The sequence below is a fragment of the Salvia hispanica genome, chromosome 1 (genome assembly GCF_029641045.1).
Source record: "Salvia hispanica isolate PSC_SH4W2 chromosome 1, Shi_PSC_v1, whole genome shotgun sequence".
In the NCBI taxonomy this organism is placed as follows: domain Eukaryota; kingdom Viridiplantae; phylum Streptophyta; class Magnoliopsida; order Lamiales; family Lamiaceae; genus Salvia; species Salvia hispanica.
In genome coordinates this window covers 11,057,761-11,078,034 of record NC_142692.1, presented here as the reverse complement: position 1 = coordinate 11,078,034, position 20,274 = coordinate 11,057,761, and the positions used below count along the sequence as shown (strand labels likewise).

Here is a 20,274-nt window from a genome sequence, read left to right as displayed (position 1 = left end):
CTATTGCAGCGATCTGGTGCAACCTGATCTCCCTCCCGCTACACCTCTACGACACCTCGGCCCTCTTCGCTATTGGACAGCTCCTCGGCAATCCAATCCAAGTTGATCAGTCTATGGCCGATAAATCGAGATTGTCTTTTGCCCGGCTGTGCATCGAAATTGACATCACGAAAGCGCCCACGGAGGAAGTGGTTATTGAAATGGGAGGGAGAGCGTTAGTGGTTAAGGTGATCTGGGACAAGCTCCCCGCGTACTGCACCGAGTGTAGACACGTTGGTCATAAGCGTGTTAACTGTTATGCAAATGGCCGAAAGAAAAATCTGCCTCCGAATGTATCCGCCAACAACAATCAAAAGTCTAAAGATAAAGAAGTGAATAAGGGCAAGGAACACGGAGTGCAACAAAATCAACACAAGGGAAGATATGAATGGGCAAGGAAAGAGCAACAGCCAAATCCCCACTCGGGAGTCATGGTACAAACAAGGAAGAGCAACGGTGAACAAGAACAGCTTCAATCGCCTTGCTACCCGGACATTTATGGGGACCAGCCGAACTCTAAGGAAACCGAAGATGAATTTCTTCTTCAAGGCAGAAGAAGAAACCGCGAGGGGGAAGAAAATCCTCACACCATGAGGAGACACAGCCGATCCCCAGGTCGGGCAGGTAGTGGTCGTGGAGGGAGAAATCACCATGGAAATAGGACCCTCTCTTATTCTCCGCCCAACCAAGGTGGTGAGAGGGGACGACAAGATCACGATCAATTCAGAGATGCGATTCCAACAAGCTCAAACATCCTCAGTTCAAATAAATTCTACAAACTCATGGAAGATGGAGCCTTCAATACAGAAGCATACGAGGAGGAGGTGGATAACGATGGAGATATGAACATGGCAGTAAGCCGACGGGAGGAGGAAGACTAAAAAAAAAGTAGCTAACGACACCACAAGGACAGGAGGCAGGGGATACATCCGGCCCCCAGGTACAAACCCCTCCTTTTAAATGTCATTAAATCTTCTGATTTGGAACGTTTGAGGGGTAGCTAATAAGCCCACTCGTAACGCCATCAAAAGACTAATAGTATCTCACAAAGCTGCTTTCTTGGCCATTATTGAACCCCTCACGGACCCGAACCCGGATTTCTTCTCGCGGGCTTTGGGGTTGACGTTCCGTGGAAGCAACATGAATGGAAAAATCTGGATTTTTGCACATCAAGACTCAATGTTTGAGATTGAAGATAATTTAGAGCCACTTATGCATGGGAAACTCACTGTGGGATGGCTGCCACGGCCATTTTATCTCTCGGTTGTATACGGAAAATGCTCGAGGGAGGGAAGATTCCCACTCTGGGATAAGCTGAGGAGTATTGCCGAAATCATGGATGGAGTCCCATGGCTAGTAGGAGGTGATTTCAACACCATTCTTCACACCTCGGATAGGGAAGGCAGTGATTCAAATAGACAGCGTGAGATGATTGATTTCGCGGAAGCTATTGAGGATTGTAGGCTGATCGATCCGGGTTTTGATGGACAGAGATTCACATGGGCCAAGAACAACTTATTTGAAAGACTGGATTGTATGCTGGTAGGAGAAGCCTGGTCCACAACCTTTGCCGACGTAAGGGTCACCCATCTCCCTAGAATCTGCTCCGATCATGGATCCCTCCTGATGTGCTGCACCCAGACCGCCGAACCACGACGAGGGGGGTCCCCCTTCCGTTTTCAGAACATGTGGACCCGCCACCAGGGATTCCACTAGATTGTTCGAGATTCTTGGTGTATAGATACAAATGCCGTGGGACTTCTCCAGCTGGAAATTAAAATGAAAAGGCTTAAGGCCACGCTTAAGAGTTGGAATAAAGATACACAAGTGCTTAAGACATGACATAACATAACATAAAACTTCTCCACAGCTAAAATGACACTTATTAGTCGGTACGAGATTTTAAGAGTTATTGGTAAATTTGATTAATTAGAGAGAGAACGAGTGGATGAGATTTTAAGTATTAAATGCAGAGAGAAAGAGAGTTGAATATTTAATTAAAGTGAGAAAAAATTGTTGGATGTATTAATTGGAGAGAGAGAGAGTTACCAAAAATAAAAATGTGTCATCTTGCTTGGGACAAACTAAAAATAAAATTGTGTCATCTTAATTGAGACGGTGGGTGGGAGTAGTACCTACGTCCCACTTTAGGAGTCCTAGTCACTTTTCTGCACCCATTTTATAAAAATGATAAATAGTTAAATGGAATAATAATAAAGTAAGAGAAAGAATAATATTGAGAATAATCTTCTCTATATTATTCTCTCTCTTATTTTACCATTTCTCCACTTTAATTATTTATTAGTACTCTCTCTGCCCGTCATTAGGGGTCTCATTTCTTGGAGGCACGGGTGTTAAGAAATGTTAAGAAAAGTGGGTGAAAAAAGTTAGTGAAATATGAGTCTCATTTGGATATATTAATTTAAATAAAATGTGAATAGAATAAGTTAGTGGAATGTGAGACTTTATTACCATTTATGATAAAAGTAAATATATTTTTATAAAACGGGGTTGAAAAAAAGTGACGGAGAGATTACATATCATTTTAGATTCAAACTAGGGGTGGGGATTCGGTCGGTTCGGTTCTTGGTCGGTTCGGTTCTAACCGAACCGATTAGTCGGTTAACCGACTCCCATTTTTTCTGAAATCCGGAACCGGTTCGGTTCCTTGAGGAGTCGTTCGGTTCCACCCAAGGAACTGAACTCAAGCTCATGGAAATGTTACAAAGTGTGAACTAGGGACAGAGACTAAAGCGAGTTTTGCATACTTTAAGGTTTGCATGGTTAATACAAGAAGAAAGGAAAGTTGAAAATCTGAAGCTCATTACCTAAAGCTACCAAATAAAGGATAATACTAAATAACAGACAGTATAAGGCTTGTTTGAAAAGCAAGTAACAGCATAAACTTATGTATACAGATAAACTAATCCTCAAATATTTGGTAAGGGATTTCAGATTTCTGGTATGCAACTTCATTGCTGTTCAATCGCATTGCTTTTTCAAAATAAACGTAGAGCTTGATGTCAATCTAACTCAATCGAGAAAGTTCCAATTCAATTAGGCTATAAACTAAACTGCACGGCTGCACCACAACTAAAAGTTTATAAAACCATCCAGCTAATTTCAATTCTGAATAGATTAACTATGAGTAAGACCACTCACCGCATGCTCTAGACTCTAGCACATGAATTAAAAACTTCATGAATTAACCATGCAACTCGACAATTAAACTTCATGAAACAACAATATCACAAACATCAACATCAATATGAACTAAAAAACATCAAACGTTAATATGCAAATAGTAAATCAAAATGACAAAAACCATGGCCCCATTCCATCATTAAAAACCAAAATTCCAACAAAGTCTACGAAACCAAAGTCTAAAAGCGATGTAAACCATCAGCATTCATCAAAATGATCAAAGATTCAAAGTCCAAATATTCAAAAATCACAATCATCAACATTCACACTTCAATTTCGGCAGTCGAAGGCGTCTCATTGGTTGACACTAAGCCAAGTCCTTGTAGTTCCTTCACCACTGTAAGTATCACAAAATTGAGATACGAATAAGTAATAAAAAAATGAAGAACTAATAGAAATACTAATAATATTAAATACTCACAATCATCGTAATGCTTATCGATAGCTGTTTCTGGGTCACCTTCTTCATCTTTGATAAAACAATTGCTCGACCTCAACCAATCTTCGGCGCATAACAAAACCTCTACCACCCTCGGAGTCAAAGAGCTTCTAAATGGAGAAAGAACACGACCTCCCATGCTAAATGCCGCCTCAGAAGCAACACTGGATATAGGAATAGCTAGGATATCTTTTGCCATCTCCGACATAATAGGAAAGGCCGCTGTGTATTTCTTCCACCACTCAAGGATGTCAAAATTGTCAACTTCATCCTCAGTCATCACATATAGACTGTCTGAGAGGTATCGAGTGAGCTCCGTCTGGTCAGACATATCTGCAACATTGTTGTTAATAACCCCGAGAGAACATTTTTTTCCTTTGCCAAGAAAGCGTAGATTCTGTTGGAGTTAGTAGTTTATACGTTCCAAGACATTGGAAGGGTACTTTTATCTTCTCTAGGGAATATGTCATTAGTAGAGTATGTTTCCAAGTATCTATTTCCTAGGTACATTTAAGTAGTCTTCTCCTATATATAGGAGTGTATTTTGTACTCTAAAATAATGAATACAAAAACAATGAAATACAATTCCTAGTTCAACATGGTATCAAGAGCAGCTTTTCGGTCCAAACAATCCAAAATTTTCTTTTGAACTCAGATTTTTGAAATCATCATCGTTCTACCCTTCTCAAACCTTTCAACCAAAATCCGGCAAAAGTCCGATCAAATTCAGCCTCTCCTACAGCCAAAAACAGTCAGCCAAAATCAAGTGAGCATCAAAAAATGTCCAAAACAATCGAAACAGTAAACATAGGGATCAAACTCGATGGGAGAAACTTCCCAGTTTGGTCTCGGCTTATGAAAGCAGCCATAGGAAGCCGGGAGAAGCTGGAACACATCGAGGGGGACTCACAGCCGCCTCCCGACGACCTGAAATTCAAGCAATGGCAGACCGACGATTACACAGTATACTCTTGGCTTATTCAAAATATGGAGCCAAAATTAGTGATGCAATTCGCCCAACATCAAACAGCGAAAGGTGTATGGAAAAGCCTCACAACAACGTTCGAGGTCAGAGCAGATCCGCTCCAAGTATACGACCTCGACACCAAAGTAAGCAGATTTTCTCAGAACGATCAAACATTGGAAGACTACTGGAGTGAGATGCAAAGCTTATGGGTAAACATTGAAACAAGAAAGCCATGTCCATACACATGCTGCGATAAGGGAGTCGCAACTTACCAACGGGAGAACGAGAAGAGAAAGCTATACCAGTTTCTATCTGGCTTGAATGACAAACATGATAGGCTTCGACGGGAATTACTCAAGGAATCCCCGGAGCCAACCGCAGAAACAGCGTTCGCCGCCATCAAACAAGAGGAGAATCGCACTCAGATCTGGAAACCGGCGACTCAGGAGTCGGGTTTCTCCGATATCGGGTCGGGATTCGGCGCTAGGAACAGCGGAACACCGCAATTTTCCCGACCGAACAGGGGACCCCCACCACCGCCGCACAAAGCAACACCACCATCAAATCGGACCGGAGCAAAAATCGACAAGTCAAGACTCGTCTGCTCTCACTGTGGCATGACAAAGCACACACGGGAGACATGCTTCCACCTCATTGGCTTCCCGGAGTGGTGGGAAGATGGCCACAAAGAGAATCGGAACTCAAAAGCGAAAGGAAATATGGTAATCGTAGGACAGGAGGCACCTCAAGACTCAAAATCTCCGGCGGCCAACCAGGAGGTTGCCTACGCCGGAGGAATCAACGGGAGAACAGGGAGAACAGAGGCAGCTCCGAGGTGGTGGGCCGCTCAAGTACAGACGGAAAGAGGAGAAGGAGGAGAGAAAATGAAGAAGGCGGCGGATGAAGAAGGTAAAGGGTTTAGGTTTTTTAACCTAAACCCTTCTCTTTTTCCTATATATCAAAACGACCCCCAAGATATTAAAATTGCTCCTATCATCCCCGAAAATTGTGATTTCTTAAAAATTACCCTCCTCGAAAAAAGGCATACTGATATTCTCTGCAAAAATCATTTTTCTGTACTTGAAAATGACCCTACCATTGCGATTTCGTGTCAAGTAAGAGAAATCAGTAGACATAAAGATAGGAGATGGATTTTTGATTGTGGAGCTACTGACACTATGACATTTGACAAGTCCGATTTTGAGTCTTTTCATAAATCCTGAAGGACACATGTTGAAACAGCTAATGGAGAAATCTCACCAGTCGAAGGAGCTGGCACGGTCCAAATATCCCCAAATTTGAAAATCTCAAATTGCTTATATGTTCCATCTTTGACTCAAAAACTAATGTCTGTCAGTCAAGTTACGAAAGAACTAAACTGTGCTCTCCTAATCCAGTCTAAATTTTGTGTTCTTCAGGATATTCGGACCGGGACGATTATTGGGCGTGGCACTGAACGTCACGGGTTGTACTACGTGGACGAGGAAGCTCAAACTGGCAGGGTGATGTTGACTCACGGAGCTACAGAACGGGATGCATGGCTGTGGCATAGGCGGTTAGGACACCCGTCATTTAGCTATCTGCACACTTTATTTCCCTCATTTTCTAAACTTGAGCATCTTAATTGTGAAACATGTGTGTTGGCAAAAAGTCATAGACATTCTTTTCAATCCAGAAATACGAGGGTTGACTCTGTTTTTTCCTTGATTCACTCTGATGTTTGGGGACCTTCACCTGTTATTGGGGGAAATGGGTTAAAATACTTTGTCTTATTTATTGATGATTGCACAAGGATGACATGGGTTTATTTCCTGAAAAAGAAGTCTGATGTTTTCTCAAAATTCACAGAATTTTACAAAATGATCCAAACTCAGTTTCAAAAGAACATTAAGATTCTTAGATCTGACAATGGGGGGGAATTTGTCAACACTCAAATGAAACAGTTTTTTGCCGAAAAAGGTCTCATTCACCAAACTTCCTGTGCATATACCCCAGAACAAAATGGTGTCGCTGAAAGGAAAAATAGGATCATTCTAGAAATGACGCGATCAATTATGCTTGATTCTAAAGTACCAAAGTTTTTTTGGCCAGAAGCTGTTGCCACTTCAGTCTATCTTCTTAATAGACTTCCCACAAAAATCCTGAAGCTCCAAACCCCGATCTTTGAGTTATCCAAACTTACCACTGTGCCCGCACCCTTATCCCTTCCACCTCGTATTTTTGGGAGCTCTGTCTTTGTCCACATTCCAAAACATGAACGATCCAAACTTTCTCCTTGTGCAGTTAAATGTGTCTTCATAGGATATGGGATAAATCAAAAAGGCTATAGATGCTTCGATCCAAAGAAAAGACAGATTTTTACTACAATGAATTGTGATTTTTTGGAATCCGAATTTTTTTACCATACCCAACTTACCAGTCAGGGGGAGAAATCTAGTGACCCGCTAAGTTGGTTGCCTATGCCAAATGTCAACATTCCTACTGCAGCTCCACCCGAGTCAACTGTTCCTGCTGCCGAGCAGGCCTCGCACACTCCAATGCAAACCGTGGGGCTCAGTGACACACCCACTATCCCTCCGAAATCTGAGGTAAACATTCCTAGTAATCAAGAAAGTTCTTCTTCTTCTAACAATGATGATACAGAGACGAACGCTATAGATGGGGATACCGGGAGGTACATCTTGCCGGATCGGATCAACAGGGGAGTACCACCAAAACGATACTCCCCCGAGAAGGACAGGTCCAGGGCAAGATATGCAATTGGAAATTTTGCCAAGGCCAATCTTTCCAAAATGGTCCGGGCATTTGAAGACGCTCTATACGAAGAAGAAGAGATTCCCCAAACAATTGAGGAAGCATGGAAAAGCAAGAACTGGAGAGAAGCCATGAAGCTGGAAATGGGTGCACTTGCACGAAATAATACATGGGAAAAGTGTACGCTTCCTGAAGGAAAAAGGCCCGTGGGATGTAGATGGGTGTTTACAATCAAAAGGAGACCGGATGGGACGATTGAACGATATAAAGCTCGCCTGGTGGCCAAGGGGTACACACAGACCTACGGTGTTGATTATTCAGAAACTTTCTCACCAGTAGCCAAGATGAACACTGTTCGGGTGTTACTGTCAATCGCAGCAAACAAAGACTGGCCTCTGCATCAACTGGATGTAACCAATGCCTTCCTCCATGGAGAACTGACGAAGGAAGTATATATGGAAGTCCCTCCTGGATTTGGCGAAGAATTTGAAAATGGAGAAGTATGCAAACTGAAAAGAACTCTATATGGGTTGAAGCAATCCCCGAAAGCCTGGTTTGGGAGGTTCACTGAAGCAATGAAGAAATATGACTATTCTCAGAGTAATGCGGATCATACTCTGTTCATCAAAAGAAAAGGAGAAAAGATCACATGCTTGTTGATTTATGTGGATGATATGATCATCACCGGAAATGATTCAGAAGAGATAGAGGTGTTGAAGAAAAACTTGGGATCTGAATTTGAAATGAAAGATTTGGGGTATCTAAAGTATTTCTTGGGAGTTGAAGTAATGAGGTCACCGCAAGGGATTTTCATTAACCAGAAGAAGTACATTTTGGATCTCTTGGCAGAAACTGGAATGGTGGACTGCAAGCCGGCCGAAACACCTATGGCTACAAATCACAACTTGAAAATAAATGAAGAATCAGCATTGGCAGATCGTGGGAGGTATCAACGACTGGTAGGGAAGCTAATCTACTTATCTCATACAAGGCCAGATATAGCCTATGCAGTGAGTGTTGTTAGCCAATTTATGCACCACCCTCAGATCGATCACATGGAAGCAGCGGTTAGAATTGTTAGGTATCTAAAGGGTACCTTTGATCATGGAGTCCTATTCAAAAGAAACGACCACTTGGAGATCCATGGTTACACAGATGCAGATTGGGCAGGGAATCCAGTCGACAGAAGATCAACTGCAGGATATTTCACGTTTGTTGGAGGAAACCTTGTATCTTGGAGGAGTAAGAAACAAAAAGTCGTAGCATTGTCAAGTGCAGAAGCGGAGTTCAGGGGAATCAGAAGTGGTCTCATGGAAATATTGTGGCTAAGGATTGTTATGAACGAATTAGGCTTGTTATCCCCTAAAACTTGCCAACTTTTTTGTGACAACAAGGCTGCAATTAGCATTTCTGAGAATCCAGTCCAACATGACAGGACCAAGCATGTCGAAGTCGACCGACATTTCATCAAAGAAAACATTGAAGCTGGGATTATTGCTTTTCCCTTCGTCCGATCTGGAGATCAACTTGCAGATATTCTTACCAAGGCAGTTGGAGCGAAGAATTTTGCGAATGTGCTCCGCAAGTTAAGTATCGGGAATCCCGTCACTTAACTTGAGAGGGAGTGTTGGAATTAGTAGTTTATACGTTCCAAGACATTGGAAGGGTACTTTTATCTTCTCTAGGGAATATGTCATTAGTAGAGTATGTTTCCAAGTATCTATTTCCTAGGTACATTTAAGTAGTCTTCTCCTATATATAGGAGTGTATTTTGTACTCTAAAATAATGAATACAAAAACAATGAAATACAATTCCTAGTTCAACAGATTCGCCGATCTATTTGTTACTGGGGCATTTTGTGTTGTTTTTCGTGGTTGGTTTGACCCAATATTGGAGTCATTTCTGCCTTGTACACCTCATATAAATCATGGATCTGCTTATTCAACTCCTCCAACAATTCATTTGCCCGTGTGCTACCGTACACCAACTTCAAACAATGTTCCACATGCTTCATCTTTTGCCTGGGATCTAACATGACAGCAATGTAAAGGATTTTGTTCATCTTCGGATTTAGCTCCGTTTCCTCTAGCCAATACTTACCAATCTTCAATCTCATCCTCATGGCCATGTTTCTAAGACCATCGTCTTCATCCTCTTCCAAGTCTGTTATGAGACTGATCATTTCACACAGCTCCATGAGAACTTGATGTGATGTGACATAGTGGGAGCCGGAGACTAGACGAGTAAGATTATAGAACTGTTCGAGGAAACCACACATCCTCTTCACTTCAATCCAATCGAGTTCAGTTAGGAACACCAATTGACATTTTTTTGTGCTTCCTTTCCTTCAAGTCACTAGCGAAATCAGGATTCACATTTTGAAACAACCTCATAGCCGGCTCATATGGCAACGCCGCCTCAAGCATCAAGTAGGTTGAGTTCCACCTGGTCGGCACATCCATGCACAAGAACTTTGAGGTATCAACCTTAGCTATCTTGGCTATCTCCTTGAAGGCGCGAGATCTACTTGGTGAAGCCTTTATCCATTTCACAGCTTCTCTAACTCTTATCACAGACATGCCTATATCTTCCAATCCTTCATCAACTACCAAATTGATTATATGGGCAACGCATCGCTGATGAAGGTATTGACCATTGGCAGCAAGGATGTTTCTTGCATTGAGCTTGGAGTGCACGTGTTTCATTGCTACATCATTGGCTGCAGCGTTGTCTAGGGTGCAAGAAAACAATCTTGGTAAACGCCATTGTGTTACAACATCTACTAGTAGCTCACCAATACTCTTCCCACTATGACTGTCAATCTCAGTGAAGCTGATAATTCTCTTTTGCAACCTCCACTCTTTGTCAATGAAATGAGCTGTAACACACATGTAGTTTGTGTTATTGATGGCAGTCCAATAGTCTGTGGTTAATGACACTCTTCCCATGCCTGCTTTACTAAAAAGCAATTTCATTATTTCCTTCTGTTGTAAAAACATCTTCACGCAATCAGCTCGTACCGTATATCTGCTCGGGATTTGAAACATAGGACATATTTCTGCCACGAAAATCTTAAATCCTTCTTTCTCCACGGCTCTGAAGGGAAGCTCATCAAGGATAATATACTTGCATAAAGCTATCCAAGCCTCGGTTTGATTGAATCTCCAACTAATGAGGGCCCCCGATCCTTCTTGGTTGAGCTTCATTTGCGTTGGTCCCGCTTGTTGTTTCTTCAAACACGAAGCATGATGCTTCCACATAGCGGAGGTGCCATTCAACTTCGGATTAGCGGCAATCAACGTGTGACACATCTTACATTTTCCTTTTCGAACTTGCACGGGAGGATCTCCTACATCTACATTAATTTTCTCAAATAAATCCCACACATTAGACCTCTCTGCAGGTGCTCCTGTTTTGCTTTTTTTGATTTCTCATTCTCTTTTTCTTTTGTTGTAGCTGCATTGCCTTCCCCTAGCTCTTCTATTTCAATATCTTCTAACGTCTCGACATTGAGCTCTGGCTGGTTGCTAGCTATTGCTTGAATAAGAGATTCAAACATTTTGTATTATCGTTTCTGCAATACAGATACAAATTATTCAAATTTGAATTTAAGAATCATGAATGCATGAATCATGATGGATTACATGTTAAATATGCTAATTACCGATAGCTACTTCATGTAAATATATTCTTAAATTGTAAAGACTAAAAAAAATGGTTGACAAACTCTGAACTTCAAATAAAATTAAATTTTTTAAATATTCAGTTTGTTGAGTTCAACGTATATTAGTACTAAATTCCCATTTCCTAATCCGCTAATCTGCATGACTATGTGTAAAAATTTAAATCACATTCATATTATCCTTATTCCATAATTGAGTAGATTAATGATTAATCTACATGCATGATGCAATGATGCATATATGTTGAATTTCAATGTAATTATAATTCAAAAGACCAAAAGTAAACTATTATAGTTACAGTTCAAACCGTCAAATTCAACTGTGTACATATTACATGCATACCTTTAAAGTTCGAACAACGGCGTCAAGAGCAGAGAATGGAAACGGAGTCTGTCGCCTCCTCGTTGAGAGCAGCGGTGTGGAGTGAAGTCGAGAACGGTTCCAGACTTCCAGTGAGAAAGAAGGGTATGCAGCGTAGCAGCGGCGGTTTTACTAGATTGCAGTAGGGTTTTTACTTTTTAACCTTTTACAATTTTCTTTTTTTACTCTTCTAAAATTAATATATAAAAAATATAAAATTAAATATTAAAATTAAGCGGTTATTCGGTTCTAACATGTCGGTTCTCGGTTCTAACCGAGAACCGAGAATTGAGTAATCCCTCTAACCGAAACCGAACCCTCACCTTCTTTTTTCGGTTCTCGGTTAACCAAGAACCGAAAAAATAAGGTTCGGTTCTCGGTTAACCGAGAACCGAGAACCGTTTCCCCAGCCCTAATTCAAACATTATTAAAACATTTTAAACATCTCATAAAGTGCTAAGTCTTTTTGTACTCATTAAACAATACGAGACACGTTCAATGCTCCATATTAAAAACTTCTCATCTTTATAAATTAGTATGCATTTTTCTCCATTGATAATATTAATATTTTCTATATCATTATGTATTCATTAATATTCTACAAATTAAATTTATCGCACTAACTTTTTCTTAATTTATATGGGATGTATATTCTCTAAATTTTTTATAATTGATTTTTAAGTATTAATGTTTTAACATGGAATGTTATTAATTATTATATACTAGTACTCCTATATTATTTGAGATGTTTACTTAGTACCTTATGAGATGTTATAGTAATGTTTTGTGTACTTGGAATAATATTATCTACTTAAGCACATGTGGCTCTCGAGTGACAAGTATAAAAAAGAGAGAAAAAAAATTATATAGAAGACCGAAATAGTGAAAGAGCACCTGATATGTGATTTTCCTTAGTTTATATCCATCTGGAGATATGTTTTGAACCATCATTTAATCTTTCAAGTCCATACTAATTTTAGTCATGCTCCCTAAATATTTGGATAAAGTCGAGATATTAGTATGTGTTATATTTATGACGATTTCTATTTTGGTTAAAAAAAAGTAGGCATTATTTGTTAAAAAATGCATATGGGGAGTCTTATATGTAATTCTGTCACACAATCTTGATTAAACTCTGATTCTAAAAACATATGTGATCACAGACATAAAAATCAACAAAATTGAAAATATATTAGTACTGTATTAAAAGATGGAACTTAGTGTAACACTTTCAGATATCACAACGAATAAAACATCTATTAAGGCATATAAATTGTCACAACATGTAAAATATCTTTGCAAGTATCAAAATAGACAAAGCACACTACTATTAGAACATTTCAAAGTACTGTCACTATAGGTAAAACACCTTTTATAAGTGTCTTGGAGCACACGATATACGCCTGCATGTAAGTTTTTGTACTATACAAGTAAGACAGTCTTTGTTAGTTTATTCACATGCTTTAATTGAATTGTGCCTACTTGCTTTATGCATTTTCATGATCATAAAAAAGACATCGTGTATCTTCTCAATCCCACAAAAAAACTTTTAATTAATTTATTGTTTTAAATACATGATCAAATTTCGTTTTTCTTGAATTACCTCTATCCTGAGATCAAGCATTTGATAGGTCTCATATGATATTTCACGCATTTTCTAGTATTGATTGTTTCAATAAAGAAAGAAAATAAATTTGTCCCGTAAAAATCTAACCGATTTGTATTCATACAATCAACCCGCAACTTTCTTCACCTGTCAAAATAGCCCCAAAATTAATAGTACTAAATCGTTCCATTTCTAATTTCGTGCAGTCAGAATATCATCAAAATTCATAAAACCCTACGCATAATATATCCAATCTCAATCGATCCTCACTGATTTTTTCGAAGAATTTAGGGAAGAAGAAAATTGACGCGAATCGTTAACTGCATAATGATCCATTCGAGAATCGGAGCTTCGCTATCTCGCTCCTCTCGTTACAGAGTAAGCGATTCTCACTTTGTAAATTTGTTTTCGACTCCATGTTCTTATCGTTTCTGTATAATTCGTTACGATTTTTTTATTCGCCCAGAATATTTAGTGGAATTTGGGCATTTTGTGTGTGCAGAATCTGATTAATGGAGCTAGAAAGGGGAGGTCCCTCATTTGTAATAAAGAGAGTTTGGGAGCTCCGGGTTCAGATAGTTTGGATGGCTATCTCAATCAGTTTGAGGGGAAGTTAGAGTGCCTGAGAGGCTATTTAGTTGCGGCTGGAGCTAATAGAGGATCAACTTTTAGGGCATCTTTATCAGATTTTAAATACCTAGCTGGAAATCCCGGAATTAATAGATTTTTCTCTAGTAAAGCGCCAAAGAAGAAGAGTAAGCAACATAGTTTCTTCCAAATTGACAGCTTATGATCCCGTTCTCTGTTACATTGATACCGTATAATGTTGTTCCTGTTTTGCAGATTACGAGAATTTTTATCCCAAAGACAAGAAGGAGATTCCGAAAAAGAGTGAGCAGAAGTCGGAATCAAAAGGTTTGTGGTCGCTTGTATTTTGTATGATGAATAGATTATTTGTGGAAAAAATTTAGTGACTTTCGCTATCAATCATACTGGAATGACATAGAGGTCCAAGCATCACATATTCTCTCCAGTTAATAGACATGTTTTGTTTCAAAGAAAATATTTTTTAGTCTATTCCTAAAATCCGACGATTTGAACTTACTAGGGAGTAAATGTTTCCATAGTTTCATTTTGTCTCTGTACAGTTTTATCACAAATGCGTCACTATGTTGATAGTTGAGTTCATTTGATCATTATTGTTGATCATGCAGGCCATAAGGCTGTTTATTGAATGAAATTATTTCAGATGTTGGGATAGAAGTTTTTGCTTGCACAATTTTGACAGTCCAAATATTGTCCTAATATTGCACTGAACTTTCTCAGTTGACTTTTCTGATTAAACTAATTATATCTTTAGAGGAAGGGAAGAAATCTGAGGATGAAGGCAACAGTATGACATTTACTATGGACCTCCAGAATATAATCGCTTCTTTACTGGTTATTGGGTTGTTCTCTTCAGCAATGTCGTCAAAGCCGAATGCAGAGAAACAGGTTTGCAATTAGCCTAGTTTCTAGTTAGGGCAATTTATTTGTTGTTATGGTATTGCTGTATTGAGAATACAATGAGTCAATTAAAACTGATATTTGAACCTCCAAACTTTTGTGAACATGCACTTGTGTTTCTTTACGAATGCTGTTTACAGTTTCAATTGAATGCATTTTGGTTATCATCCGTCTTTCTTCATTCTCTGATTACTTCATTCTCATTTACCTGGAACAAATTGTATTTAAGTGCTCCAGGCTTATGAGTCTGTTTTCTATGCTTTGCTTTAGATCTCAATTGTTCAGGAGCAATAGAATTGGTGTAGTTTTGAGTCTCTGACCTATCAAATTCTTATATGATAAATTTTGAACATTCTGAAAATTGATAATCAATCAGGTAGGTAATAGAGTAATAGAATGGTGCTACTCTTGTATTTCTTTGTAGATATTCTTTTTCTTTTTTTCTATCCCCTCCACTAAGTGCAAATATGAACCGTATTTTCCACGTTTGGTTGCAAATATGAATGCATTTTCCACTTTTGGTAAGTGTTTCCTAGCACTAATATTTGATTATGGATTTCTTGAGGTCGTGTCATCAATCCTAAGTGAAACAAAAATTGCTTTAAATAGGAAAAATTGTTACAAAATTGCATCTTTTATTTTATGTGATACTCGTTAAATATGTTTTAACATAGAAAAACATGCGTAAAAGTCTTAATTACGTTATCTACGGAAACTAAGCAGCTGAAGGTCATATAATATCGATCTGTTATTTTCCTATAGGTTGATTATCTAAATATATTTTTTGATTTTTACTTGTTTAGTAATTATGTTCCCTGTACCAGCTGTATAAAAGGTTTGCAGTTTCTCATACCAGATTAGGTGGCGTACTTTTGATGTTGTATGGTTTGATTTTTTTTATTCGGTTTCTGCGGGATTTCATTTTTATAGTGTATTAACTTATCAATGCATTATTAACTTGCAGATTAGTTTCCAAGAGTTCAAAAATAAGCTTCTGGAACCAGGTTTAGTCGACCATATTGTTATTTCAAATAAATCTGTTGCCAAAGTTTATGTAAGAAGCTCGCCGCAGAATCTTAGTGGCAGCACTGATTCAACTGAAGGATCTGACTTTGATACTCCGGTTAGCGACACACAGCCAAAAGCAAAAACAAGTCAATATAAATACTACTTCAACATTGGAAGTGTTGAAACGTTTGAAGAAAAATTGGAAGAAGCCCAAGAAGCATTGGGCATCGACCCACATGATTATGTACCCGTTACATATGTTTCCGAAGGGGCCTGGCTCCAAGAGTTGATGAGGTTTGCTCCCACTCTTTTGTTATTGGGATCACTTTTCTTTATAAGCCGGAAAATGCAAGCTGGATTCGGAGTAGGTGGTGGTGGCGGAAAGGGTGGCCGTGGAATCTTTAACATTGGGAAAGCTCACTTTACGAAAATGGATAAGAACGCAAAAAATAAGGTTTTCTTTTTATTTGCTATCTCATTTTCATTATATGGCGCCAGTCTGATGCTAAACATTATCGTTCTAACTTTCTCTTATCTGCATTCCAGATTTACTTCAAAGATGTTGCTGGCTGTGATGAAGCAAAACAAGAGATTATGGAGTTTGTACACTTCCTGAAGAACCCAAAAAAGTATGAGGAACTGGGGGCCAAAATCCCTAAAGGAGCTCTATTGGTTGGACCTCCTGGGACTGGTAAAACGCTCCTAGCAAAAGCTACAGCTGGTGAATCTGGTGTGCCTTTTCTGTCCATATCTGGCTCTGATTTCATGGAGATGTTTGTGGGAGTTGGGCCCTCGAGGGTAAGAAGCTTGTTCCAAGAGGCAAGGCAATGCGCACCTAGTATCATATTCATAGATGAGATTGATGCAATTGGTCGAGCAAGGGGACGTGGAGGGATGTCTGGTTCCCATGATGAGCGTGAAAGCACTCTCAACCAGTTGCTTGTGGAAATGGATGGATTTGGAACAACTGCTGGTGTGGTTGTTCTTGCTGGCACCAATAGACCAGATATCTTAGACAACGCATTGCTGAGACCTGGCCGATTTGATCGCCAAATTAGCATAGACAAACCAGATATCAAGGGTCGGGAGCAAATATTCCAGATCTATCTGAAGAAGATTAAACTTGACAATGAACCTTCTTACTTCTCTCAGAGACTAGCAGCCCTCACTCCTGGATTTGCAGGTGCAGATATTGCAAATGTTTGCAATGAAGCTGCTCTAATTGCTGCTAGATCTGAGCAAGCAAAGGTGAAAATGGAACATTTTGATTCAGCTATAGACAGAATTATCGGTGGTCTTGAGAAGAAAAATAGGGTAAGTTGAAGACATCTGGTTTGCCTTGAATATTTTGCAAAGTTCTATCATGATAAGAATATTGGGTAATTTCGGCTTTTATGTGCTTGAACAGGTTGTAAGTAAGATTGAACGCAGGACTGTAGCCTATCACGAATCAGGTCATGCTGTGGCTGGCTGGTTTTTAGAACATGCAGAACCCTTGTTGAAGGTCACCATCGTTCCTCGTGGTACTGCTGCACTTGGATTTGCTCAATATGTTCCTAATGAGAATCTTCTCATGACGAAAGAGCAGCTTCTTGATATGACTTGCATGACTCTTGGTGGACGGGCAGCTGAACAGGTACCCCACTTTTCAGTATGAATTTGTATTGTTTTCAATAGTATAATCTGGGAGAGCCTTTTCAGACATTTGGAAACAACAGAGCCCCCTTGGCTCAATATGATTTCCGTATTTTTAACTTCATATCTATATCTGATTTGTTTACATGAAACTCTATTACTCAATAAATTATGACCAATAAAGAACAGCTTCTAGTTAGGTTTTAGATTCAACTATTCTATTCCATTGAGCAAGCATATAAGCTCAGTACCTCTAAATATGTGCACTCATTACTCCTGTCACTGTGAGTTTATATAATGGTGCAAAATTTCTTGTCCAACTCTAGGTGATGCTGGGAAAAATATCAACTGGAGCTCAGAATGATTTGGAGAAGGTCACCAAGATGACGTATGCACAAGTAGCAGTCTATGGTTTTAGCGATAAAGTCGGACTTCTCTCTTTCCCCCAGAGGGATGACGGATTCGAGATGAGCAAGCCCTATAGCAGCAAAACAGCCAATCTGATTGACACTGAAGTCCGCGAATGGGTGACAACGGCGTATAAACGGACAGTTGAATTAATTGAGGAGCACAAGGAACAAGTGGGTAAGATTGCGGAGTTGTTGCTGGAAAAGGAAACTCTTCACCAGGAGGACATGGTGCGTGTGCTGGGTGAGAGACCTTTCAAACCGGTGGAGAGGACAAATTACGATAGATACAGGGATGGATTTGCAGAGGATGAGAAGGAGCAGAGTGCGGAGGTTATTGAAAGTACATCTGAGGATGATGGAGCTGCCCCGCTTGCACCGGAGGCTGTCCCAACGTAGCATTTGGTTTGTTTATTGTTTGATGATAAAGAATTCGTACTGAGCAACTAAAGTGCATCAATTTCTAATGTATATTCAATTTCGTATTGAACAACACAAGCAAGGAACATTGGAAAGCTCTGTGCTGAGTTTTGAGATACTTGAAAGTAGACTACTCCCTTTGTTCCGTATTAATGGAGTTATTTTTCTATTTCGTGATGTTTCAAATTAATTGAGTCATTTTTATTTTTGGCAAAAAGTAATTCTCTCTTTTACTTTATTCTCTCTATATATCTCTCTTACCTTTTTCTCTCTATATCTCTCTTACTTTATTCTCTTTTGCTTTATTCACTATCCATTTAACATACTATTCTTAAACTCAGTGCCGAAAAGAATGCCTCTATTAATATGGAACGGAGGGAGTATTAACTTTGGATTGCATTATACAAGATATCTCCAAATACTTTTAGGGTATTGTGACGCAAATTGGATCAGTGATTCGAAAGACTCATTTTCGATGAGTGGGTATGTGTTCACTATGGAGGGTGGTGATGTTTCATGGAAGTCAACGAAACAGACGTGTATTTCTCATCCACCATGGAATCCGAGTTTATTGCATTGGATAAAGCAAGGGAAGAAGCCGAGTGGCTCAAAAATTTCCTAGAATACATTCCATGTTGGAAGAAGCGAAGGCCCACAGTAGTGATACACTGTGATAGCAAATCAGCTATAGGTAGAGCACACAGTGGCTTTTATAATGGTAAATCTCGACTCATTCGTCGACGACATAATATTGTAACGCAATTTATCACAAGTTGTGTTAACGCAGATGACTATGTAAAGTAAGTGGATAACTTCGCAGATTCGTTAACAAAAGGTTTAAACCGTTATCAAATACATAAATTGCTAAAAGTAATGGGACTGAAAATCACATCTTAAAGATGACTATAGTGGTAACTCAACCATACGATTGAAGATCTCATGGGCTTGGTTCAATGGGAAAACGAAGCTATATGAATCTAGCTGTAACACTCAGAAGATTTCAATCTTCGCCCATTTTTTAGAAAGCATTGAGCGTTGAACCTACACGTGGTAAGAGGTTAAGTCTTTTGACTTTTAATTATTCTTGAAATCTCACGGAGATACACTATGACAGGATATTCATGAAAGAATCACCTATGCAAGTGAGAAGTGGGGTCGCTTCGTTTGTGAGAGTCACTTATGAATTCCAAAGAGGTGTTCCACCGCCGAAATAGACACAAACGTGAGAACTGAAAGCGGGCAACACCTGAACAAGACTACATACTACCGATCATAGGAAATTCCTAAACTATCATGTAATAACCAAATAGCATAGCAAGACTGGTAGGCGGTTGATAAAGAACATGCATCCTCTCTCGAAGTTGTATGCATGGTGTGACAAGAAATCTGCAGGAAAATTTCCTTCTCGATGCACATGTCTCACTGATGCCGAATCAAACTCTAGTAATAAGCTATCAATCATTCCCACTACCGCACGACAGCTGACATTCACCTCAAATTTCTCTGTAAAGCAACAACTACAGGATTGTCGTTCTCTACCTCAACATTCTTATTCTCATCCTTTTTGCAATTTCTAAACCATGAAAAATGCACCAAATTTCAGCGAGAAGAATAGAACATACTCTAATGTTTGCAACAAACCTTGTCCCCACTGTCCTAAAACATCACGGAAAAGTCCTCCCCCATATGCACGGCCGGTCCCCTTCTCTAAGGAAGCATTCGTGTTCAGCTTCAATATAGTTGACAATGGTGGTTGCCAGAAGACTGACACTGGTTGTCTAGGCAAACCCTCACCCACTACAGCAGCCATTCTCGCATACTCCACATTCTTTGCCATAATTATAGTTTGTGATATAACAGGCTTAGAACTCAATCTTTCATTATTCAAAACGAATCCACACATTTTCTTCCACACACTCCAGCACCCCACTCCAAAGATGGTGCACGAATTCACCTCACTTCCCGTTTGAAGTTTAGAGCTGATATTGCAAATTATTCAATCATTTAGGTGGAGGGAAGGATCAAAGGAGTCCTCAAAATCACAAAATTGGAGTAGACCTTCCCAAGTTCTTCTCGCATTCAAACAATCACGAAGCATATGGAGGCAGCTCCCGTGTACAAACCACACATACCGCACACATCATTGGTAGCTATATACCTTCTCCTCCTTTCTGTGTTAACCAGCACACCATTTTTCAAGAGAAGCCAAAAGAAAGCCTTAATTCGTTGTGGCCCATACCAATTC

The 20,274-nt window shown here is 39.5% G+C and overlaps 2 protein-coding genes across 2 annotated transcripts; both read left to right on the top strand.

Moving 5' to 3' along the window:
* The first annotated feature begins 1,179 nt into the window (after window positions 1-1,179).
* LOC125221276 (uncharacterized) lies at window positions 1,180-1,755 on the top strand. Its single transcript, XM_048123398.1, has one exon. The coding sequence runs from the start codon at window positions 1,180-1,182 to the stop codon at window positions 1,753-1,755; it is 576 nt and encodes a 191-aa protein (XP_047979355.1).
* An 11,345-nt stretch (window positions 1,756-13,100) lies between these two features.
* Window positions 13,101-18,198, top strand: LOC125221886 (ATP-dependent zinc metalloprotease FTSH 10, mitochondrial-like). The gene is made up of 8 exons (XM_048124198.2): window positions 13,101-13,431; window positions 13,556-13,808; window positions 13,897-13,968; window positions 14,414-14,547; window positions 15,524-16,021; window positions 16,114-16,881; window positions 16,976-17,203; window positions 17,529-18,198. The coding sequence occupies exons 1-8, from the start codon at window positions 13,381-13,383 to the stop codon at window positions 18,006-18,008; spliced, it is 2,484 nt and encodes an 827-aa protein (XP_047980155.1). The 5' UTR covers window positions 13,101-13,380; the 3' UTR covers window positions 18,009-18,198.
* Window positions 18,199-20,274: the final 2,076 nt, after the last annotated feature.